This window comes from Musa acuminata, chromosome BXJ1-8 (genome assembly GCF_036884655.1).
Source record: "Musa acuminata AAA Group cultivar baxijiao chromosome BXJ1-8, Cavendish_Baxijiao_AAA, whole genome shotgun sequence".
NCBI lineage: Eukaryota > Viridiplantae > Streptophyta > Magnoliopsida > Zingiberales > Musaceae > Musa > Musa acuminata.
The window spans coordinates 4,976,967-5,001,510 of NC_088334.1; the positions used below are offsets into that span (position 1 = coordinate 4,976,967).

General features: G+C 39.8%; 4 protein-coding genes across 8 annotated transcripts; 3 read left to right on the forward strand and 1 right to left on the reverse strand.

Moving 5' to 3' along the window:
* The first annotated feature begins 36 nt into the window (after window positions 1-36).
* Window positions 37-3,738, forward strand: LOC103993631 (uncharacterized). 2 transcript variants are annotated; one of them, XR_010475790.1, is made up of 5 exons: window positions 37-699; window positions 2,408-2,572; window positions 2,676-2,725; window positions 3,162-3,508; window positions 3,645-3,738. XR_010475790.1 is itself a non-coding variant. In XM_065078282.1 (4 exons), the coding sequence occupies exons 1-3, from the start codon at window positions 465-467 to the stop codon at window positions 2,711-2,713; spliced, it is 438 nt and encodes a 145-aa protein (XP_064934354.1). In that variant the 5' UTR covers window positions 37-464; the 3' UTR covers window positions 2,714-2,725; window positions 3,645-3,738. The 2 variants fall into 2 exon arrangements, 1 of the variants encoding a protein (XP_064934354.1); XM_065078282.1 differs by lacking the exon at window positions 3,162-3,508.
* A 42-nt stretch (window positions 3,739-3,780) lies between these two features.
* Window positions 3,781-5,504, reverse strand: LOC103993630 (uncharacterized). Its single transcript, XM_009413765.3, has one exon. The coding sequence runs from the start codon at window positions 5,220-5,222 to the stop codon at window positions 4,116-4,118; it is 1,107 nt and encodes a 368-aa protein (XP_009412040.2). The 5' UTR covers window positions 5,223-5,504; the 3' UTR covers window positions 3,781-4,115.
* Window positions 5,505-9,666: 4,162 nt separating this feature from the next.
* Window positions 9,667-15,789, forward strand: LOC108953656 (NAC domain-containing protein 21/22-like). Of its 2 annotated transcripts, XM_065078280.1 has the most exons (8): window positions 9,667-9,700; window positions 9,803-9,916; window positions 10,184-10,304; window positions 10,369-10,717; window positions 10,836-10,997; window positions 11,734-11,912; window positions 13,037-13,311; window positions 15,194-15,789. In XM_065078280.1, the coding sequence occupies exons 5-8, from the start codon at window positions 10,972-10,974 to the stop codon at window positions 15,626-15,628; spliced, it is 915 nt and encodes a 304-aa protein (XP_064934352.1). In that variant the 5' UTR covers window positions 9,667-9,700; window positions 9,803-9,916; window positions 10,184-10,304; window positions 10,369-10,717; window positions 10,836-10,971; the 3' UTR covers window positions 15,629-15,789. The 2 variants fall into 2 exon arrangements, with proteins under 2 accessions (XP_064934352.1, XP_064934353.1); XM_065078281.1 differs by lacking the exons at window positions 9,667-9,700; window positions 9,803-9,916; window positions 10,184-10,304; window positions 10,369-10,717; window positions 10,836-10,997 and having other exon boundaries at window positions 11,017-11,912.
* A 1,462-nt stretch (window positions 15,790-17,251) lies between these two features.
* LOC135587182 (uncharacterized) lies at window positions 17,252-24,056 on the forward strand. Of its 3 annotated transcripts, none has more exons than XM_065078285.1 (6): window positions 17,252-17,386; window positions 18,896-19,879; window positions 19,996-20,805; window positions 20,885-21,003; window positions 21,093-22,397; window positions 23,043-24,056. In XM_065078285.1, exons 2-5 carry the CDS (start codon window positions 18,901-18,903, stop codon window positions 21,540-21,542), a joined length of 2,358 nt encoding a protein of 785 aa, XP_064934357.1. In that variant the 5' UTR covers window positions 17,252-17,386; window positions 18,896-18,900; the 3' UTR covers window positions 21,543-22,397; window positions 23,043-24,056. The 3 variants fall into 3 exon arrangements, with proteins under 3 accessions (XP_064934357.1, XP_064934356.1, XP_064934355.1); XM_065078284.1 differs by having other exon boundaries at window positions 17,272-19,879; window positions 21,093-22,223; window positions 22,288-22,397; XM_065078283.1 differs by having other exon boundaries at window positions 17,272-19,879.
* The last annotated feature ends 488 nt before the right edge of the window (window positions 24,057-24,544 follow it).

The window sequence follows — 24,544 nt, forward strand, 5'->3', positions numbered from 1 at the left end:
ACTATCATTAATTTAGATTTAAATATTTTACATCATACGGTTGTAGATTTATCAAATTTGTTAGAATCATTGCGATTATGTCTGTGTGATCGAAAGTAGTGTACTGGTTCGACTCAACCAATTCAGTTCTTCTCTCACTTTCGAATCAAACTTATAAATCAATTCAATTCTGAGATTAAATGAGAGATGATGTTATAGCATACTCACTGTCTTTTGATTGTTGCATGTGAAAGTTTGATATATAATATTTGATTGAATATTAACGATTTATGCTTTCATTGGTTCTCATGACATCTCGGGTGGTCGGAACGGAATTGACAAGAGGAACGGTTTGTTGAACCACAAGAGAGCTCGGTTCGGACTGGCATCGGGTTCGAGTCGATCGAAATCGGACCCGGTTAAATCGCAGGGAGCTCGAGAACGCAATCCATCGAAAGGAAGCAGGCAGAAGGGGCTGAACCACCATGGACGACGGCGATATCCCGGCAACCTCCAGGGCCTCGTCCGAGCCTTCCGCCAGTGGAGGTGGCGGGGTGAATGGCGCCGAGGGACCTGCTGCCGGCCACGAGGGGTGGGACGCCCTGGCACGGGCGATCGCTTCGACGCTGGGGGCCGTGATGAGGGAGTTCGATTCCAGAGCGGAGGGTACCGCCCGGAGCCAGGACGAGCTCTCCCTTTCTCTAGATCGCCTCACAGGAGGTAGAACCCATTGATTCTGATATTATTTGGGGTTTGGGGTCTTCTTTAAGGCAATTTATCAGCTTTTATCAAGTTTTCCTTCGCCTCTTTTTTGTTGGGGGAAATTGACATCCGCCTTTTATTTCTCTTAGTCGAAATTGAAGCAAAATTTGAGGGTTTACATCAAATTTAACGAATCTTTTGATGGTCTTCTAGATCGGAGTTAGAATTCCAGCTCTGCTTTCTTGAATTCTATATGGTTATTGATTTCTGTCGAGGCACTTGTTAATGAATTTTCATTTGCAGAGTACATCACCTCTTTTTCTTCTATCACATCATCTAAATGTATGACATAAGGAATTAAATGTTGATCTTTGCTCTGTACTCTTTAAGAAATCTTTGATGGCAAATATGCCTAAGGATATAGTTGTGCTTGTGAGCTTTCAGGCTTGAATTTTTGATAGGCAGTTATGTCCTTCTATTTGATCTTAGCATCGAAGCTTTGACATTTACTGGGTAGATTTTGACTGAGCACAACTTCACATATCAACTAATGGGCATATTTCCACGGCATATGCCCTAAATTCGGTTATGCATTTTCATCTGGTTCAGCAGCGAAAGAAGAATCCTGTTTATGTTGCTCTTTTTGTGCATTCCTTTGTTGAAATCTATGACTTGTATAATATGATATACTGATTGCCTCAAGTACTCCTTTTTCTTATTCACTTTGTCCAAAAAGCGGTCAGCATGCGGCCAGGTATGTGGATGCAGTTCTTCAACCACTTTGCATAAGGCCTGTGCATATTATTATTGGATGCGCAATTTAATAGGCATGAATATGGAAATTGCAAATGAGACTAACATGTTATTCTCTTTGCTTTTATTTTTGGTTATACTATTATTATTATGTTATAACAAATGGTTTTTGATGCAAAATTCACCACCCAAGTATTAGCTCTTTTTATAATTTTTTTAACAGCTTCTGAAGTGAGTATCAAAAGTATCCTCCAAGTTCTTGATATGACAATAATATATATTTTATCTATGTATTATTATAACTTCATTATATAAAGTTCTCTCGGTATCAATTATGTATTGTTTTGAATATGTTAGTAATAACAGCAATTTTTATTACATATGTGCTATATGGTACTTAGATCTCCTGTACAGATTTAACTACTTTATAGAAACTTACAGGCAGGGAATGACTTGACTGAATTCTTTAAAATGTTATATGCTGGGTCTCATTTTTTAATTTTTCTGTGTCTTGGTTATTTTTAATTTTTTTACTTTTTGTAACTCTTTCACTGTTTAATGCAAGAGATATTATTTTTTCTTAGAAAAACTAATTCGTAAAAGTTTTCCTTGTCAAATCTAAACAGGTATTCCTAGGCATGTATCAGGCTGTTACACCACCGGTTTTTGACACCTTTTCAGTGATTTGATTTAAGATGGCAAATTCAGCGAGTTGCATATTATCAAAAAAGTACCAGGCAATTTAGTGTAACCTGGTTCAAGACCAATCTGAAAACAAATTGATCAAGGGACCAACCCTTTTGTTTTCTAAATACTGTCTCAACATATACTTATAAGAGTCATTTGAAATCATGGAATTCTTTCAATGGGTGTCTGTTGCCAAGTTAATATGCTTGCCGGCGTTAGTTTCCCTTTAAACTGATCCATATGTTTTTTTATGCTTAAACTAACTTGTATATATTGCTTGTTGCAGAACTAGACATATTGTTAGAAGATGCACCTTTGCCATTTATTATGCAATATGCTGCCAAAATCTCCTCTCTCTGCAAAAGGGTTTCAGCGCTGAACTTACTTTTGAAATCGATTCAGAGGCGCATTGATAACATGGACCAAATGCTTTCTACTGGCTTACCCACTGGTATTGCTTGACCTTACGTACATCCTCCAGAGTTAGTGTGCTTCACAACAATGTTCTAATGATCATATATCTGCTGATTGAGGGTTAAAATTTCTCTTTATAGATAACCATCAATTGACAGAGCAGTCACATCATTATTGACTTGCAATTCAGGTACTTTGATTTCTTTGATCGACATTCTTAATTTTGATTATGTTTCTTTGATGTCTCATTCGTGTAGGTTATTATTCTTTGTATAAATAGTGTAGCTGCATTTGTTTTCACAGATGATAGCTACTTATTGTTAAGAGTAAAGTGATGTATGTCATACAGGGCTCAAACTTTGTTATCTTTAATGCTGTGCATTTTCATTATCTACTATCCAAAAGATTTTTCGTCCTTTCTTCGCCCCTCTAGTTATCTCATGATTGAGCAAAAGCTTTAAACTGGTTTGTTTTAATCTTAAAAGTGCAACAGTTTAGTTTTAATCCATTACTTGTTTGATTTACATGAGAGCAGCTTCACCTTTTTCTTTGGCATTTTCTAGTTCATTACTCTGCCCCTATTGTTTCTTGAATCTTGAGATAAGTCATTCAAAGGATTATTATAGCTATTTACCGAGTACATCGTGACCAAATTGGATGCAATTGCTCATCGGCTATTATAGCACACATCTTCCGGAATCCTTGTTGCTGCTACTGACACATTGACTCACTTCAAACCCGGTAATGCTTTATCGGAAAAGGCTGCATATCTCATTCATTTGTGTAGTTTCTAGATGGGAGTTTAACATCTGCCGTTCTCATGTGTTTGTAGATGTTTGTACTTGAAATAAATCCATTAGCTTAATGAGGAACTTGTGCAAGTACATGAGAAGCTCAAACCTATATTTTTCCGGTCAACCTAAATGTTTGCTGCATCAGTTTTAAGTTGAAAGGTGCTCTTAATCTCATAGTGGTGAGATAAAATTTAGATTTCTGATTAATACAAAATTAAGAATTAGCTTTAACTATGGCTTCATCAGTTTGTGTTCATTTTGGTGCTCGTAATCAAAGTTCCATTCCAAGACTAATCCAATGCATTTGTGTTACAGGTAGTGCAAAATAGCAACAAAACCTGCATGTCAGGAGCAGAATTCTGTGTACTCTACACCCATCTTATGCAAACGACTGTTGTGTTGAGCTTCACTTGTTGAATGACGCTCGTTCCCCAAATATACAACTCATCAATGGATCTAAAAATAATCGTATAAATCATCATCGAATTGTAGAACATTTTAGAGTCATCCATGGCAGTGTGGCTTGGAAGGCAGCGCACATCACATGGGGGTACACACAAGCGTACGGCGGCTCACCATGGCCGGCGCCACCAACCATTTCGTTAACCCGTGTTCCGGCGCACGATAGCTCAAAGAGGACGGTTGCGCTGACGGGAGCACATCCCCCAACCCCACAAAGGTTTTGGAGGGAAAAAATGGAACAGAGAACCGACTTGGAGGAGGAAAACAAACGGTCAATGAAATTGGCGTTAGCCTTCGATGAAGAGGGAGGCGAGGATGTGTTACCTAATCCCTCTGGTTCGTGGTCTTCTCGCTGCGAGTCGCAGACGAGCCCCGGACAGGCTTCTCCTGCTTCTGCGGCGAGAACAGCTGGCCGAACCCGAAGGCCGGGCAGGCCCTTCCCGAGCCGCGGAGGGAGCAGACCGGGACGTTGAGCACCGGGGTCACCCGGACGACGGTGGCGGAGTAGGACCGCTCCATCCCCCGCGCCCGCGGCCTCGGCCCGCCCGTGAAGCTCCCCGGGCTGCTTGAGCTCCGCTCCAGCCCGTGGAACACAACCTTCCCCGACGGGTTCATCCTCGGACTGTCCACCGGCCCAATCGGCGGCGGCGGCGGCGGCGTTATCTCCGACGACGCTGTCCGTCTGATCCGGCTCCGGCCTGGTTCCGCCACAGCCGGAAGTGGCCGGACCAACCGGACCGTCGGGATGTGGTGGTTGGGTTTGTCCGAGTCGAGAGAGAGCCCGGGGGGGTCCTCGTGGTCAGGGGCGCGGGAGGAGATCGAGACGGAGTCCGACTTGGTGTTGTGGAGGAGAGGAAGGCTTAGCGACGCCTCGAGCGGGGACATTTTGAGATTTCGGTGAAACAAATGCTTAAGGGACCTGGCGTCAGGGTTAGGGTTCTTGGATTTGGCGGCGGCGAGGGCAGGAGAAACCTTCACCGGATCGGGCTTCGGCGTCGCCGCTCTCTTGAGGCCGAGCAGCTCCCGCCACCGGCTGGTGCAGCTCGGCGCTCGGGGAGAGAAGGCGTAGGGGTCCGATCCGGAGTCCTCGGCCATTCGCAGCGTCTTCGCTCGCTCCGGCGAGCGGATCTCGGCAGCGGAACGCAACGCCACCGGCTTCGCCACCGCCATTTGGAGAGGCACCAGCTTCCCATCGACAAACAGCTCGTCGGCGGGGAGCATGGCAACGGGATCATGCAGTCGGAACTCGAAGTCGACGAAGTCGCCACCAGATTCATCCCCGTCAGGTCCCTCCCTGCCCGGTTCATCAGCCTTGTCGTCATCAGCGGCAGCGATTAGGTCGCTTCCGAGGGAGATCCTGGGGCCGAGGCGGCAGAAGGCGGAGAACGCCGGAGGGAGGGCGACATCGGTGATCAAGGCGGAGGCCACCATCTCATACCATTAAACAGCGAAGAGAGACAGGTTTGGCCTTCAACCACTCCCGGGTCTCCATTTACTTATATGAACACGGTTCGTGTTTGGGCCGGTCCGGTCCAGAATGAGGACGAACCAGATGGCGACACGCGAGGGATCGGACGTCCTTTGCTCGCATCATTTTTGGTGCGGGCGAAGACCCAGATCATATTTATCGGCTTGCATTCTACCCACTCGGTAACCCGCCTTGCAAAAGAGTGGACGCCGGCACTGGACCCACCCGTGATCGAATGGCTCAATCAAACTGCGTAAAATGTGTTGGTAAGTTGGCAAATATTAATTTTACGTGGCCGTCAAGATTCCTGCAGCGTGTCCCCGTGACCATCGATGACCGGGGACCACTAGGCCTTTGTTCATCCACTCCGTCCATTCACCACAGATTAGGAATCGACGGCTGGGTTAATTCGTGGAGAAAGTTGACCAAATATAGGAGATAAAATGACTATTACACCCCCATCCTTCGTCTAGGTACATCGAAGTAGGAAGGGGCATATGGGGCTGTCTCTGAGCTAGTGTCCAAATTATCTTCTAAGACCAGGCGATTCTTTGTTGGCTCCTTGAGGACCACGAGACGCTTATTCGGACCACTGCATGGCCAGCTCCGACACGTGTCACGAGGGGGAATATAGAAGATTTTTTTTCTCCTTTTTCTTTTTTCCATAAATTTATATTGTTTCACAATTGATCTTAAGCTTTCAAGTAGGTAGAAGGGAGTAAAAGAAAAAGTCTGAAGAAAATGATCAAATGCATAAATCTTTCACCACTTTTTAGAGGATCATCAAATGTTTTAGTGAATTAAGGGTACAGGTTAGTATTTAAATTTTTGGAGTTTGATGTGAATTGGATCTTTTCATTTGTTTAAGCTTCTGAAAATATATAGTGATATCATTATCTCATGATATGTTGTTTAGTTCACCTATATAAAGTTTGCTAGTCTTTGGCATCATTATTTTCCCCCACGCTTATGACTGTTTGCATTTGGTTCCATAAGTCAAATCACTACTACTTGTTCTGGGAAGTTTTATCAGCAACAGCAATCCCATGTTCAGTCACCAGTAAAAACTTGTTCATACGGAACATGGAATTTGTCGTTGCATGATTAGATTTCAGAAAGCTGATGTCTTTTTTCTGATTATATTTGTGGGAGTTCAACTACTGAGAATTCAGTTTCATCATTGTCTCCCTCACCGATGAGCTTTTGCAATCCTTGTTTGCTACTGAGAGTTCATACAAGTTGGTCTGACCACAGCTCAAACAGTGTGGTGGTGTCAGGAGCAACCTACTCCTCACCATATGAATGAATCATTCTCACATGCAGAAATAGACTCCTCACTACTTTGAGCATCGCCAAGTTTGGCACTTAGCTAGCATCCAAAGGAGTCCAGTGGGCAATACTCATGGCCGCAACCAACACAAGAAACCAACAGTGAAGGCATCTACTCAAAGCTGACAGTACGTGCCTTTTGGAGGAGGGAGAGGATGATGAATCCTTTTCTTTCTTCCCTTTTGGATGAAGCTCTGCCCATCTAATGCTGCCACTTCTCTACACCCATGTGCTTGTGTGGTGGTGGTGATGGCAATTTTTTGAACTTTGAACCCCCTCTCAGCTGCTAGAGTTGGGGGGGGGGGACAATCTAAAGCTTTCAGGCCATTGAGCATGGCTTTCTAATCACTTGGTCACATGTCTCTTCCTCGAGATCCATGGTTCAAAAGTATTGTTCTGTGTCTGGCTGGGAACTCTGTGAGCCTCTCTCATTCCAACAAGAGGAATGAGGGTGAGCAGTGATTTTTAGACCTGTGGCTTCCTGAAAGGACTGTCACTGCAGCCACTGGGAACCAGGTGATTTGTTTAAAGTCTCTATGCAGAACTAGTTGCATTATGTGTTCTGTGAGTCTGTGGATGAGGATAATGAAGAATAATCAGCATGTCCAGGCTTGCTGAATCTCCAACAACAGGACATGAGATTGCTAAGAAGTTTTGGTGTCTACTGAATTGGCTTAGATGTGGGTTTGTCAGTATTTGAGTTTAAGAACTTTGATTCTTGTCAATCAGCTGAAATAACTTTGCAAGTTAAGTGAGCAATGTCATTTAGTATAGCTCAAAATATTAAGGCTGCATAACTGGTGCAGGAGACAACAACAAAGTCATGCCATTTTATCCCTAGATTTCCAAATATGCTCATCTTGAAAATTCATTGTAAAGTCCAACTCTGTAAACTTTGCTAATTGGTGTCCCCTAAATGAGGAAGATCCTTATATGTCACCATGATTCTGCCAGGAGTAATTTTTCCTTCAGACCCTTGGTGTTGAGCTTCATTAGTAATGTTTTTGTTCTCTGTGTCTTCTACTAATGTCAACCTTACATTCTCATGCCAAGTTTTGTTTTTGTAGTATTAACACCATTTTTTTTTTATTCTGTGAATGTTGGTCTTTCGTCAGGGTAGAGTTGGCTCTTTCTCAGGCTTTCGTATCCTCTTGGCACAGTCACTCGGCTATCCATCAGTGAAGTGGTGTGGTAGAGGCAGAGTTGATCAACAGTAAGTCCACTAGCTTTTAAGCTTCACATGGTCTTGAAACAGAACATCAATGATAATATTGGATAGTAAAATGAAGAAAAGGAGAAAAATCTTCTCACTGATACTGCTTACATGGATATGTATTAGAACAGTCACCATAAGCAAACCCACTATAATACCTGGTTCTTCTTTCATGTTCCAACTATTATCTTCTTCTCTGCTGAATCAAACACAAGATCCTTCTCTGATCTGATTGTGATGAATCAAGATTCAACTGATTAGCCATCCAGTTCTTTCTAGAGAGAGAAAGTCTAAAAATGCATTTCATCTTCGATCTCAATTCTTCCAAACTGTTATTTTTGGTGTCTGGTCTCTGGAATGCATGGTTCAGTGTTTTAAAGCTGCCTTAATACTATCCTAGACTCCTTTTGTAATATAGGAGCATTTTTGGAGAACCTCCCACCATCACTCTGTATGTTGTGTTCTACTGTTTTCTTCAGTTTGGTTGCTAAAAATGCATGCGACACATATTGTGAACTGGTTCTGATGTCCTTTTGCTTCGTGACTAGTTGATCCTGATATTTTCCCAGTCAGCTTCATATAGAAGAAACCAATACATCATGAGAGTCTTATGCTTCTTACTTTCAAGTTCTGGTGTAGCATTTGCTTGCTGAATAAAATGCCAAAAGATGCAGACTTATGAACAACAAATATTTTGCTTCTTGGACCTCATCAGTGCCTATTTGCTTGTCTGATATGATGTTGTACTTTTGTGCATCCCCAACAGTTTCAACTGTTGAAGTGGATCCATCGTAGTTTTTCCTGCCTCCACCCACTCCATCTAGTCAAATGCTTTGCCAATTCTTCTACATCATTTGAATGGAGATCGCCTGAAATTGTTGTAGTAGCAGTATGGTGTATACTGAGTGTCTCTTCATATGAATTCAGGTGGCCACAAATTTCTACAAGTTGGCTCAGTCTTGGACACATTCTGGAAACAAAGGACAAAAAGACTTTGATTAAGGAATAGGCAGCTTGTGATCACCTTTCTTACTTGATAAATTTAAGGTGCAATTGAACTGTAAAACAATCAATCAGATTTCTTCTGTCATTTCCTTGAATTTTTATGCTAATCAAACATGTCTTTTTTGCAGCTTTCTTCTATATTGAAAGCCTCTGGATACAAATATAATCTAATATTCCTGGTGTTCTTGAAGTCCTTTGAGAACAGCAGGTATGCATGCTCTAACAAACCTATTGTAACCAGCAAGATGTCTTGTTCTCTTTCGCAAACAGTGCTAATAAGTTACATCTTGGACTGATGAAATGACAGCAAGATGTCATCCAGAGTACTTGACTCCTTATTGGAACTTCATGTGTTGACCTTTCAGCTTGAAACTGCAGTCTCTAATTTCCAAGTTGTCAATTTAAAATCATTGGAAGAGTTGCTATTCATGTGGATTTTCTCAAATCCTTTTCACTGATCTTTTATACCAAGTGTTTGTGTTTTATATACAGCTTCCGTTTACCATATTCCAAAACTATAAATTCCTTATAAACAATCTCTGATAATAGAAATAGTTGTTTTGGACCTCTTATGATGTTGAACTTCAAATATACTTGGTGACCATGTAGAACACATTAATTTAAAGCTGTTGTCGTTGTTGTTGAGTCACATCCTATGTAACCTTCATCCACAAAGTAACCTTTATCCTTCAAGAAATGTCCATTATTATGATTGTTCATTGCATCCAGTCTGTCATATACTATAGGAACTTTTTCTTCCTTGGACATTTTTGCTTTTGCAGGAACCCAGTGCTTATCTATAGGCTCTATTGATATTACCAGCTGGAATCACATCTCACATCTCTTCCAGGTTTTATCTTACTGGTGGCAATGGAAGCTTGGACCCAACAACAGGTTTATCCAAACTTTCATTACGTTGGGGATGAAAGAGACAGTCTTGTTTGCATTCACTGATAACCTAACTACTACGACTCTTCTTCTTCTTCTTCTTCTTAGGTCATCGTTCTTCGAGTTCCATGAAGGCAGCAAACACTTGAAGAGTACAGATGTTTGACAAAGCACTTGCTTTATTGCATCTTGTGGAATCAGCCAAAGATAGATAGATATAAGGTAAAACTCATGCGGTATCATCATGCATTTATTCTTTGATGCTTGGCTTGTTCAGCACTGCATCTGCCATCTGTGTTGTTGAAGTCTACACTTTCATGCTCACGAGTGCAGTCCTCAAAGTCAGAGCCTCAAAGTCAATACCAAGAACATCTGAATCTTGCATCTTCACAGCAACTGCATTAGTTCTCCTCCTTATTTTTGTTCTCCTCGTGGAGAGCATGAGGTCCATCACTGACACTTTAACAAGCAATCGATCATCTTTCCCAGGGAAGCAGCAGAAGCTGGAGAAAGTAGCAATCGCAGGTGGATTAATGCGTGTGCATTTGGATGGAGTAAAGATGAGAACGTGTCGTGAAGCTCCAACAGCCATGCACAAGTATTCCATAAGGTAAACGACATGATTTGATCTTTAGAGAAACAATTCCAGTAGATTTAACCTCCATCTGCACCAGCAACACAAAGCTCTCCTCCGCCGTCCATCCTTCCACCGTGAAAGCCCATCCGTTTCGGGAACACCGGATCCCACCGCCTGTCCGATGGCGACCGCCCATGCCTTATGGTCTCATTGCGTCATCCACCCAACGCACATGTTGGATCGACCGGAGAGCTTATCCCCACCGTCCCCTCGTCATCTTCACGAGCGATGACAAGGAGCGCACACAGCTAACGGAAGGCGAAGGGGGCCGGGGCGGGGGCGAGGGCAGCGCCCGCCATCACACGTCTCGGAGTAGACATCCCCGGGTGGTGGGCATGTCACCTCCTGTTATTGTATGACGACGAGCTTGTCGTACTCAAGCAGCGGTACTCTCTCTCTCTCTCTCCTCACCCTGATCACCTTCTCGTCGTGGACGTCCGCTGGTGTTCGGACGGCGGCGATGAGGAGGCTCGGTGGATTGGGCATTGATGACCGACGGTGCAGGTTTTGGCGCCACCTGCGCGGTCGACGTCAGGTGCAGTAGCCTAGACCAAATAGGCAACCATCCTACGTGAAACAAAAGGAAAGAGGGAGGGCGGAGCACGTAAATCGAAGACCAGGTCACAAGCTTCTGCTCTCCATGTCGCCAACGGAAGGCAAGCTCAGGTGACTCTCCCATCACTGCACAGTATTGCCACTTAATTTACATTATCGAGACTCTGCTCTTTCACCATAACATGTTTCATCCACTCACCAGACTGTTTGGTGTGCTTGACCCACCTACAAGGATAATGATTCCAAACATCTTCCAATTCATTTTTAATGATAATATACCGAATTATTTATGAATTACTTCAATTAATATAGATTCATTTATCAAAAGTTGATGATTCGTAATCTGAAGTATTATTGGTAGGTGAAACTGTATATGACTTAGTAAAGATTAAGAGTTCGAAATATTATATGCTTAATGCTTTGTTATTTGTAAGAAGGAAAAAAAAAATTGAAATGTTGACTTGACCAAATGCATGATGGATAAGAAACATTAGGGTGGGCCCACAGATAATTAAATGCTTAAGGGCTTTTCTTATCGTCGGGTTGGGGTTCGGAGGAGACTTAGTATGTATAGTTTTGTCATCTAACATTCAAAGAGATCGTTTCCGTCACGTAAATATTACATGAAATAGTAAAAGAGAGCAATCTCATTGTATTTGTAGTTGTCGTATGTAATCGAGATGCTAATTAGAGCACGAGTGATTTGGTGGTTATCTTCCATACGTGAAGACCCCAACAACAACAGTATTTAAAGTCCGCTTTCTCGCCTTCCTTTTGTTGTTTTCTTCTCCTTATTATTCATCTCTCTCTCTCTCTCTTATCCATCTCCCATGTCCATCACCATGAGCCACTTGAGCATGATGGAGGCGAGGCTGCCGCCGGGGTTCAGGTTCCACCCGCGGGACGAGGAGCTGGTGTGCGACTACCTCATGAAGAAGGTCGCCGGCGACGACGGCGGCGGCTTGTATGGCTGCCACATGATGATCCACGTCGACCTCAACAAGTGCGAGCCATGGCACCTTCCTGGTACCACACCACAACCCTCAACTACTCTTCCTGTAGCTATAGACACACGACATATGGTTGCCTGAAGGATATATCCTCCTTCATGTCTCTCTGCTCTGCAGAAACTTAGGGTTCTCTTCCTGGAGAGTATGTGTTCTTTTCCCCTTTCCGGCTTTGATTTTGATTCCGTGCGTAAATGAACAGCTACGATTCTGTCTGCTTTACCCTTTTTCTTTCTTAGATCACACTAGCTGAGCTACTTGTCGGACTGATTCCTCTCTTTATGTTCTTCCATCTTCCTGTGGTGCTGTAGATATCTGACAACCTTAATCGTTGCTTCATGCGTCCAAATTAAGATCATTAGAGATCACTGCCAAACATTTAATGTACAATCGAGGTGTGACATCTTCTTATATCCCTTCCAAGTACCTAAAGTGGGCTCCCACCTTCATGTGAATTATTGCTGGTCACAATCCTTTGAGCAGCAACTTTGGAATCTTGGTCTTTGCTTATTACCTCTTCATGTATCTTAAACGATACATGCCGATGACCTCCCAGCTTCATATGAACGATCTCCTTTCAGCAACCCTTTTAGGCATCAACCTTGCGATGATGATGGAAAACTCAATGTGCCTCTCTCCGTCAAATGCATGCAAGTTCTTGAGATGCTGCCATGAAGATGTGCAGAACATATTTGTAAGAGTCTAAAGAAAGCAAAACAGCTTTGTGAGATAGATACCAAAAGAAAAGGAAATGCTCGACAATGGAGCCTTGTTTGTCATGTGGAAATCGATGCGTTGGTGCGTCTTGTGTGGCTTTGTTTCTTTCTTGGTTATGTCTCTCCTCGCACTCTCATATCCTTCCAATATATAATAGATTTTTCATGAGATCTTCAATAATAGACTAAACAAATACTTTTGAGTGATCACATCTTAAAATCAAGCTTACTCCTTCCAAACTGTAATGATCATGGCAAACCAAGGTGGATACATGATGCTTATCTCAACCTGCTCCACCAAAACCCTAACACACTGGGAAGCTAGATTTCCTATAGCCAAGCAGAAGCCGAGAAAGATCAACAACACATTGCTGATGCTTGTTGTTTGCTTGATGCCTGCAACTAGTCTCTATGTTTTGTGGGACAGAGATGGCATGCGTGGGCGGCAGGGAGTGGTACTTCTTCAACCTCCGGGACCGGAAGTATGCGACGGGGCAGCGGACCAACCGCGCAACCCGGTCGGGCTACTGGAAGGCGACGGGGAAAGATCGGACTGTGAGCCGGAGAGGTGTGCTTGTTGGCATGAGGAAGACTCTGGTCTTCTACCAAGGCAGAGCACCCAAGGGAAGAAAGACCAACTGGATCATGCACGAATTCCGCATGGCTGGATCTGCTCCTCATCCACATAAAACTCCTCTCATGGTAATACATCATCATCTTCATCATCATCATCATCATCATCAACAACAATAACACCACAAGCAAAGGAAAACAGAAGGAACTTAAATAAATGCTTTAGTATATGTTGTGAGGTACAAAAAGAAAAATGAAATTAAATGAATTCATATCTTAAGCACACCTAATTGGTTAGTCTAATGATATGGATTCGAGATTCATTCTATAAGTTAAGGGCTCAAATCCTTTCCGAAAACATGTTAGGTTAGTCTGATAATATGTATTTGGGATCCATTCTATAAGTTAAGGGTTCGATTCCTTTTCCAAAACCTATTATATATATATATATATATATATATATATATATATATATATATATATATATATATATATATATATATATATATATATATATATATATTTGAAGTCGACATCATCAAATAGCAGATGTATGTTGCTGACTTCAAATATATATGTTGGCTAATATGTTATTCATGAGTCATGTCGTGGGCCAACTATAGATAGCCGTTTGAAGTTAGTTATATTTCTCATATTTTAAAAAACTATATCTATTTTATCAAAAAAATATATGAAAATAAAAAATAAAAAGATAATTTTAATATTCTAGTGGTAGTGACAAATGACGTTAGTGGAGGTCATGGATGGCTACTATGAACGAGGAGAGCAACGATGAGAGGTGAGTGTCACTTTGCATTTATATTGATATTGATGCAATTGTCCGACAACCATTTCATCGCTTTACATCGGTGTTAGCGTCAATGCAATTGCCAAGTGATTCTCATATTTTACTGTTGCTCTGTATCTGTATCGATATTAATACAATTATCGAGTGGCCATTTCATCACTCTACATTTACGTTGGCATTGATGCATTTGCCAAATGGCCTTCATCTCCTGCCACAACTCTGCATTTGTATCGACGTCGATACAAAACAACACCACTCAATATGTGCATCGATCGACGTTGATACATCAACAGTCCTTTCGTCACTTGGTAATTATGTCGATATCGACGTAAATGTAGAGTGATCATTATCCACAACAACCATCAACAACTTCCAATGATACCACCATTTATAATCATAAAACAAAACATTAAAATTATCTTTATTATATTTTGTCTTGCTATAGGGTTGCTAATATAATTTTTTTAAATGTAGGGATCAAGATACTAAATGTAGCTAACTATATCTATGTAATTAGTTTGAGCATAAAGTAATCATTATTTTTGTCTAAGAGGATCTTTGAAGCTTAATTAAAGCATGATAAATGCACAATCTAAGATCTGATTTGAACTTTTTATGACATAAAATCCATATAATATTTGTAGGGGTTTCTGACATGACATTGTTAAGTTAGTCCATACCGTATTGACAAATGCACAATCCATAAATTTTTGAAGTCAATCCAAAATGTTTATTTTATGGATATGGAAGCTCTATTTTTTTATTTGATACTCATTGTCATGCCAGTTTAGTGATCTCTGATCTTTCTTTACATCGTGTAAAATTATCCATTGTTCTACCAGAAAAATGTCATCTCAATCCATCTCTACATGCATTCCTAACTTGAAGATCTTTGTTCTTCACAGCTTATTCATCATTTCATGTGCATATATTATATATGTATGAATCTACTGCAAACTGATGCCTAGTCTCCTCTCTCTCTCTCTCTCTCTCTCTCTCTTTCTCGTGCCTCCATTCCTATGTCAGAGTTCCATTGTTGTGATTACTATTAGGATGATAGCCACCATCATCTGTAGATCTTCTTTTCTCTTACTTGTGACTGTGGTGATGACAACCTTCATATATTTCCATGAACCTTTACATAGACATTCTTTATGTTCTCGAGTGACATACCAACTTCCACACACATTTACATGGGGACAGGAAGATATGGTCCTATGTAGAGTGTTTCAGAAGAGCAGAAGTGCCACTTCCGATCCAACCAAGGCGCCGCCCGGCAATGGCGAGGCGGCGGCCTCTTCCTCCCTCCCTCCTCCCATGGATAGCTTCGCCGCCTTCGAACAGCAACCCCCGGCGAGCTCGGAAGTCCACAAGCAAGTCTCCGCCTTCTCCGACCTCGCCCCACACTGCGGAGCAAACGATGGAGCCATCAATCCTCGCTTCATGGTGCAAAGAAGCCTCCAGATCAAGAACTCGGGTTCTTCCGTGTTGAGCTACTCCACCGAGTTGGAGGGCAATCCAAAGAGGGAGGTGCCTCCATCTCCATGCATGGCTGCAAGAAGCTCAGGCAGCTACTTCACCGAGAATGGCTTGTCATACGTTCGGAACCCTTTCGGAGCTTTCTACGCCACCAGTTAGATGATCTCTATATGCCCATCCTACTTGTACGCATCCAAATCTAGCTTTAGATGGTTTATCAGCACCCTGCAGTGATTCCTCATGCATAGGGAAGAAACGAACAAGCATTGTGTTTGCCATTTACGTCTTATATATTGCTGCAATTCCCAACTTCAGCTATATATATGGTTAATTAATTAGTATCAATATTAATCATTGTTTTGCTATATCTTTTTTTGTTATATTTGAAGCAGAATTTATTCTTTTTATAAGTGAAGCATAATAAAAGCTTTCAGTGCATTCCATCAGAGAAGTCAGCTTCTGCCACTCTCCATTTTTCCTCCTTTATCTTTGTAGTTCTAAGCCTGTGAAGATAAAATAGCTAAATATACTTTTTTTTTAATCAAATGGAATTTATTAAACTATGTTTTATCCATGAGAGAGAGAGAGAGAGAGAGCAAGTGGGATTATCTAATAGAAAGATAAATGGGAGATGTGACAGAAAGGGAGATAAAGAGAGAAGAAATAGGATAGATTAGACAAGAAGTACAAATTTCAATTGGTTTGGAATCTTCCTATTTTCTAGAGTGCTGTAAGTGTTGATCTTGAGCTTTTCTTCCACAATCTCTCTCTATACTGTACATATGATCTATGATCATAATGGATCAAACAAAGTGATCCTTGCTAAAATCCATGATATGCAAACCCCCGCTCTCTGTCTAGAATAGATTTTGACGTTTCCAAGGCAAAGAAGAAAGAGAGAAGATGTGATGAGACAAACCTCAAGATCTCAACACTTGTTTCTTCCTCTTCTTGTTCTTCACTGTTGCAGAAGAAGATGGCTGCTGCCTTCCAAATGCTTCTACTTCCACATGGTTTGACGATCAGTTGCATCAGATTGGTAGCTGCACTACTAGATTTCTGTGCTGCACAACACAAATCTTGATCTGAATTCCTCTCTTAGGTAGCAGTTGTAGGGTAGATGATACTGTTCAACTGGTACTCTTAACAACATCTCAATCTCATTGAATTGCTTGGGTTGAAGAAATGGAATGTTTCTTTTCTGACTTCTGATACATTTAGTTCCATATTAGAATCACACCATCAAACATCTTTTCTGCCTACTGATGTCGATCTGCAAGAAGAACTAAACACTCCTTCTCGATAACTAACGATTTATGAAGGTTAAAAGAAAAATTATAATCTTTTAATTATATCATAAATATTAGATTACGAGGAAGTCCGATAAATTATTAGGAGATTTACAATTATAAAAGGCTATATAATCTTATCAAGATTTGAAAAGATTGATTATGTTAGACATATTCTATGAAACTAACAATCATCAAAATAAAATCTCACAAAACAACATACACAAAAGATAAAATAAAAAAAATCGAACAATCACTCCAACAATTATATTTTCTTAAGATAAAATTTTATCGCCTTACTAATCATAAAACTACATTCTTTTAAACTCTTTAATAGAATTAATTAAGGACAGTTTTCTCATAAAGGCCCTTTCTTTCATAAATTCTCGGCAGATCCCTGTGCGTGCAAGTTTAGGGGCTTTATTATAAATTAAACAATTATAGGGCTTTAAGTGTAAAAGGAAATGGGACTAAACCCTCCCTCCTTCGCTGCCGGCCGCTCGGTGACGGCCGCCTCGTCCTCTTCTCTCGAAGTGAAAGGCTCGCTTCTACGTTGCCGGTTGGTCGTATCCGCGATTCCATTTGTGGGTACCTTTGCTCGGTTCTCGGATTCCTCGGTCGCTTTGCGGTCTGTTTCTTGAACCCTAACCAAAGAATAATCGTGTTTTTTAGGTTTCGCCCTTGATGTCGTTCGTGTTTGTTTCACTTTTGCAAGCTTTTGTCGGTCGGTCGGTCGTAATCGTGTCTTTCGACGTTTGCGCCTTTTACGGATCCGTGGAGCTTTTCCTTATTGAAAAGATTTGTTCTTAACTGTTCTTTGTGGTATTCCACACCGGGATTGAAATTTCTTGTTGGTTCAGGGTGCCTCTTTCGAAAGAAAGTTTGCACCTTTTTGGCTTATAGGTGTTGAAAATGGATTTAATGTGGGTGAGATAAGAACAGAACGAGATGAGGATGCGAGAGCGGAAATTGAGATGGTGAGTGAGTTACATCCAGTTTTAGGGTTGTTTGGTTGGACGATTAAGTAATGGAACAAGGATTCGTCCTGTCGCCAAAGGGGCATGAGGTCAGATGTTGTAACCAATATAATATGTGATTTCGACACATTCACGTCTCGAATAAGAATAGTATAGCTAATTACGTCGTCCAGAATAACTAATTCTCTTGGTATGTATTATTGAATGGTGGCCCTACAATTTTGAAGTGGATTATTTTCTCTTCTGCATTGTTCTAGAAATGGTTGACCGCAGCACACTGAGTATTAGAGAAAAGGGGGGGGATTAGGAAAGTAAATGTGTAGAACTGGCAACTAGCTGCTGGTGATGAGTGTGGAAGGAGACGGCTGTTGGTGGTGGTGATAGTGTTAGGTTATTAAGCATGGTGAGTTGCATTCGGACGGACCCAAACTTGGGCCCATTAAGTCGAATTCATCAATCAAATGAAATGGGTTTTTCAACCACTAGATTCTCAAACTCAATAATAAATTTGGTTTGTGTCAAACCCATTTACTTGATCCAAATAACTTAATCAAGTTGGATCTGAGCAAATTGATCAAATTTTAAGGTGGTTTTAGCTAGAGCATTTGACTTGTCGATTCATTTCAGATAATTAGATACTAGCAGCTTTTTTTAAGGTAAAAAGCTTTCCGATTTTTTATGCATTCAAGCTCAACCTGGTTTGCTAGGGGATACGATGGACGCTAGATTATTGCATTGGACGTCTTTGGGCACAAAATTTCCCAACTTGTGACCTACTATATGATTTGTTTTTCATTCTTACTTTTTAGTGATTATCTGTCCACTCTTCCTCTTACTGTTTATTACTATACACAATAATGAAAAAAAAAGCTAGTTCATTATCAAAATAAAGAATACTTTCAATTTCTATTCAGAATTGTTTATTTTATACTGAAACCTTGCTTCTTTTTTCATCTTACTAACTTTGATATCTTCTTTTATTTCCTGCAAAACAGCACCCTATTAGGATTTTCTATTATCCTGATCGATGGATTTAAGCACCCTATTAGGACAAATAACACCTTGTAGTTATAGGCTTGCAACATACTACATGATCTGTTGTTATTAACATATTTCATAATGTATTTTGGCCTTGATGTTTGATCTTTTTTATATTTCAGGAATAATGACAAGTGTAGAGAGTAATTCAGAAGATTCATCGGCAAAAAACTCAAGAAAGGATCCCGGTTGGAAATACAATTATCTAAAGGATCCTAAAGATCCTAATGTTGTGACGTGTATTTTTTGCGAGAAAACTACTGGAGGTGGCATTTTTCATGCAAAGCAACATCAAGTAGGGAACCTTAAGAATGTATCAGCATGCAAAATGTGTCCACCTGATGTAAAAGAAGAATTACTGGCTTATATGAATGATAAAAAAATACAAAGAAATGAATCTTATGAGATTTCACCCGAGGATGATATTCAATATCTTACAGATGATGATGAAGGAGTAGATCATTCAGAAAATGTCAATGCTAGTGGGAAAAGAATATCTCACAAAAAAGGAAAAGAAGTTATGATTTCCAATAAGACTAAAAAAGGACCAATGGACTTGTATATGTTTCAAGAATCAAAGAAAGTTATACGAGGTCAAAAAGGAGCAAAATTAATACAAACAGGTATAAATGATGATTGTGATGAGGAAATACGTGCAAGAACGATACAACACATTGCTCGCTTCTTCTATCAAGCTGGAATTCCCATTAATGCTTGTCATTTAGATAGTTTTAAAGAGATGATTGAAGCTATTGGAAGATATGGTCCTAAATTAAGACCGCCAAGCTATCATGAGTTGAGATGTCCATTATTGAAAAAAGAGTTGGAGTACACAAATGATTTGTTGAAGGGTCACAAGAACACATGGGTAAAGCATGGTTGCTCTATTATGTCAGATGCTTGGACCGATATGAGACAAAAGAGTATAATTAATTTTATGGTCAACTGTTCTTTAGGAACTATGTTTGTAAAGTCAATATATGCATCTTCCTTTATAAGATCTGGAGAAAAGACATTTGAGTTACTTGACAAGTTTGTAGAAGAAATTGGAGAACAAAATGTCATTCAAGTTATAACTGACAATGGAAGCAACTATGTTTTAGCTGGTAAGATCTATCTTTTGAATGTTTAAAACTTTTAATTACTTTATGTCTCCAATTTGAATAGAAGAACTATATGACTCTTATGACTTATCAATTTTAGTATCCTCTTTCTTTCTTAGGTGAATTACTCCAAGCAAAAAGAGAACACTTGTATTGGACTCCATGCGCGGCACATTGTATCGATTTAATGTTGGAGGATATTGGAAAGATTTCATATATCAAGATGACTTTAGAAAGAGCGATATTTCTCGTTGGATTTTTATATAGTCATACTGGGACTTTGAATATGATGAGAGGATTTACAAGCAAAAAAGAATTAGTAAGGTATGGTGTCACACGATTTACTACTTCATTTCTAACATTGCAAAGTGTGTACCGTCAAAAACACAACCTTATAAATATGCTTACCTCGAATAAATGGGTGTCAAGTAAATGGGCAAAAGATGCAAAAGGTAAGAGAGCCAGTGATATTATCTCAATGTCATTCTTTTGGAATCAGATAGTATATACGTTAAAAGTAATGAGCCCTCTTGTTCGAGTTCTTCGGCTTATATATAATGAAAAGAAGCCTGCAATGGGATATATTTATAAGGCTATGGATAGAGCCAAGGAAACAATTCAAAAATCTTTTGGTGGAAATGAAGAAAAGTATAAGCATATATTTGCGATCATAGATAAAAGGTGGGAATGTCAACTTCATCATCCACTACATGCAGCAGGACACTATTTAAACCCAGAATTCTTTTATAAAGACTCCTCCATTAAGTTTAATGTAGAAGTTGTATCTGGATTATATCAGTGCATTGCAAGATTGGTTTCAGACATTGAGATTCAAGATAAGATTATCAACGAATTATCTTTATATAAGAATGCTGAGGGTCTTTTTGGAAATCCTATGGCAATTCGATCGAGGACAACCCTATCCCCAGGTATTTATAACTTTATATAATTAACATCATGTAAATGCATATAGTATGTTATTGTTAATAATGAAGTTAAAATTTGCAGCTGAATGGTGGAATCTATTTGGAAATTCTACCCCGAACTTGCAGCAATTAGCTATCAAAATTCTGAGTTTGACTTGTAGTACGATTGGTTGTGAGCGAGATTTGAGTATCTTTGAGAATGTGAGTATATAAGAATATTTTAGTTTCAACTAAGATATTCTTTTTCAGATAGATGTATTAATATATTTTTAATTTATGTTACATGACAGATTCATGCACAGAGAAGAAATCGGTTGGAGCATCAACGATTGCATGATCTGGTCTATATAAAGTATAATCAAGCACTAAAGGCTCGTTATAATTTGCAAAATGGTATTGATCCAATCTCATCACAAGATATTGATGATTCAAATGAATGGTTGGTGGGAGAAGCGGGTGCTAACTTGCAAAATGTCGAAGACGAGTTTATATTTGAAGATAATAATTTGACATGTGGAGATGTGACAAGAGTTTCAGGTGTTGGAGAATTAAGAACATGCACAAGACAACTCACAAAAGCAAAGTTGAGTGCAAGAGCCTTAAATTCATCACTTGTCATTGTTGAAGAGGAGGACAATTATTTTGATGAAGCTGAACCAAAGGAATATAAATCAACTGAAGAAGAAGAGGAAGATGATGATAAGTTTAAAAATGATGAAGTTAATTATGATGATTATTGAATCTGATGTTAATCTTCTTCTGTTTTGATATTTTTGTTATTAGAATTTGGATATTATAATTTGGTACTTTATATGATTACAATTTGATGTGTTATCTTTATTTTTGAGATCATATTTATTAATCAGAATATAAATTTTATAAATTTTAATATTCGGGAGCGTCTTGCTTCGCTCGGGCGAGCGCTTAGTTAAGCCTAATAACTCGGGAGTTTTGGGATCTTAGCGTCTTTTGGCGCCTAGCACTCTTAAACATTGCATCTTAGTACAAGGACAATTATGAGGTTTAATTTACTTCCTAAGAATAATGCTAAATGGGCTCGAGACTCGTTCATAGTATGTGAAATGATTTAGACCTGACTTTTGAGCAAGGAAAGCCATTTCAAAAAGATTGTAGTATATATTAACCCACGAATAGAGCAGGTCATAGCCTGGGTGAATTTCAACCCTAAAGAATCGGTACACACATATTAGGTGTTCTTGGTGTGTTTTAAAGTGAACGGGTATCATAAATTTATTTGACTGCATTCGATGTTATAGTTATTGCTGAAACTGGCTTCTTTTTTGTTTCAACCATTGGGGCATCGATGTTTTTTTGGTCTGAGGCCTCTTCCATGATGACTTTGGCTACTGCAATTTGCTCAGCCAGTATCCCAAAGTGTCAGATATGTGTACCAAATTATGGTATGATTTTATTTTTTGCTCTTGGTTCTGCATCTCTCTCTTACACTGCTGCCACCACCACCAGGGCCCTCTTTTTTTGTGTTTTTTTTGTGGCATGTGTGGACCTGTGGCACATATAAATGCCTCTGATAGCCAGCATGAGACTGCATCCCTGGAAGGCAATTTTTGTTTTAGGTATATTTTTGTTTGCAAATTCTTCTATATTTTCATGTTGTTATGTCCTTTTATTTTTTTTCACTCCAAATGGTAGGATCCTTGTGTCACTATTGCTTTTCTGCATAGAATGTTAGACCAGAGATTCTATTACTGTAGTATTGACTATTTGCAATCTTGGGTGCATTCATGCTAAATACATGTTAGAGTGGTGTCGGCATTTCAACCTATCTGTTAGGCAGGAAACTAGGTAATTTGGGAATAATGGAGGTGTAATAAGAATAAGTTAAAATTGTAAAATCGAATGAGAATAGCTAGATTGACTAATGGATTGCTACAAGTCTGCAACAGGTAAGAATTCAGCTTGGGAAAAAAAGAAAAACAATAATCAGAATAAATAATTTGAACTATTCATTAACAAGACATGGGTTGTTAATGCAGAAGTCATTTTGTTATATTTTTGTTTCTGGAGTAACTTTGTTCATTCGGAAATATAACAAATCTTTACACAGTCTACCAGTATTATCCTCATTTATTCTCCACCATTGTCAAATGCTAGAGAAAGAAATTGATCTAGAAGGCCCTCCATGTTCTTGGCGTACATCAGTTGTGATCTGTGATAGCAAGCAATAAGCATGGTTGATGCTGAGTTGTTTTCTCTTGCAGTTTTTTGGATTTTAGGATCAGGAGCTGGTTCTTTTCAGACAAGGAGTCTTACTGTCGGGACCCAGCTTCTTGTTTATGGATGGGGAAGTAACAGGTTGCTATTTGAATGTACAGTTTGGAGAGTTGTGATTGGCCTAGATACCCAACTACAAACTCACCTTCTTGTCTGTTCGGTTTGTGAAATATGGCTGACCATCTTTTGTTGAAGTTGTACAATTCAGAACTCGGCACTTGGGAGACTTTACCGGATATGAATGTGTTTAGGATATTATGTTCTGGCTTCTCTTTAAATGGGGAATTATTACGTTATAAGGGGCATGTCAAGCCATACGGATTTTTCAATGTCTGTTGACGAGTATAACCTTGAAACAAGGACATGAAGAAGGATTAGGAATACTTATCCTGGCAGCAGTAGGGATACTCGGTCTCCCCCTTTGGTTGCTTGTGAAATAATAAGCTTCATGCTGCAGATCAACCTACAAATGAAATTGAGAAGTATGATAAGGAAAATAACACCCGGAATGTTGTAAGATGGCTGCATTCAAGGCATGTGGTGAGTGAGTGGTGGTCATAGAGCACCTCGAGGTGGAAATAATTGTTCTGCACTTTGGTGTCGTGAAGATGGAAACACAGGTGAAGCAGGAGCAGAATATGCTGTCAGAGAGAGCTGGTGCTTTTGTTTACATCCGTGTAGTAATGGGTTGTTGAAACATGCAAACAAATGTGCGCCGGCTATAAATCATAGGTTAGTCAGGAAGTGTTGCTGCATTTAGTTCATGAAATGACACATTTACTGGTTTTTTTTTGCTTCGAGTACTCAATAATTTGCATCGACTCAGGATACTACTCTGCACTCTCGTAGTCAATGTCTCTTTAGACAAAGTATACCATCGAGGTAACATGGAGACTTCTTTTTCTTATCTAACTGATTTCTCAATTGCTTGAGGTTTTGGTGGTGATAGTATACAACTGTTGTTTTTTTATTCTTGATGATTCAGTCTCAGTGTTGTTAAATCTACATACTCTGCAATGTTCTTCTGGCTTGAACTCCAGAATTATGACTTGGAAATGTCATGCTCTTTTACTTGCATGTCCAGTTTCGTCGTAGCCATCCATATCCTTTTCCCTTTTTTGCAATTACTAATTAAGTTCACCACATTTTCATCTGGCTAACCAACCAGGGAATATAAGTGATTCAAACATACCTAACTATGCTTGTCAATTTTGGTTTTAGTCCCTGAATATGATAAAGATATTTGTGAGTAGAATTTTCTGTGGTTCTTCATACATCTGCATGAGGTCTAGTATGAGCTACTGCAACTGTTAAGTTTGCACTTATCAGCCCATTAAGATTGTGTGTGTGTGTGTGTGTTAAGATCATATATATTGAACTTTCCATGACAACTTAGTATTAATTGCTCAAATTCTTTTGCACCTGTTGTTATATATTATGTGAGCTGCTGCAACTGTCAAGTTTTCACATATCAGCCCATTAAGATTGT

Bases quoted from the DNA above. Each gene is read 5' to 3' on its own strand.
- LOC108953656 (XM_065078280.1), top strand. From the start codon at position 10,972: ATGTCGCCAACGGAAGGCAAGCTCAG. The intron at 10,998-11,733 runs GTGACTCTCCCA...CATCACCATGAG, and splicing joins CCAACGGAAGGCAAGCTCAG to CCACTTGAGCATGATGGAGG. The intron at 11,913-13,036 runs GTACCACACCAC...TTTGTGGGACAG, and splicing joins CGAGCCATGGCACCTTCCTG to AGATGGCATGCGTGGGCGGC.
- LOC103993630 (XM_009413765.3), bottom strand. From the start codon at position 5,222: ATGGTGGCCTCCGCCTTGATCACCGATGTCGCCCTCCCTCCGGCGTTC.
- LOC135587182 (XM_065078283.1), top strand. From the start codon at position 18,871: ATGTTTGATCTTTTTTATATTTCAGGAATAATGACAAGTGTAGAGAGT. The intron at 19,880-19,995 runs GTAAGATCTATC...TTTCTTTCTTAG, and splicing joins AAGCAACTATGTTTTAGCTG to GTGAATTACTCCAAGCAAAA. The intron at 20,806-20,884 runs GTATTTATAACT...TAAAATTTGCAG, and splicing joins GAGGACAACCCTATCCCCAG to CTGAATGGTGGAATCTATTT.
- LOC103993631 (XM_065078282.1), top strand. From the start codon at position 465: ATGGACGACGGCGATATCCCGGCAACCTCCAGGGCCTCGTCCGAGCCT. The intron at 700-2,407 runs GTAGAACCCATT...TGCTTGTTGCAG, and splicing joins TCTAGATCGCCTCACAGGAG to AACTAGACATATTGTTAGAA. The intron at 2,573-2,675 runs GTATTGCTTGAC...TTCTCTTTATAG, and splicing joins TTCTACTGGCTTACCCACTG to ATAACCATCAATTGACAGAG.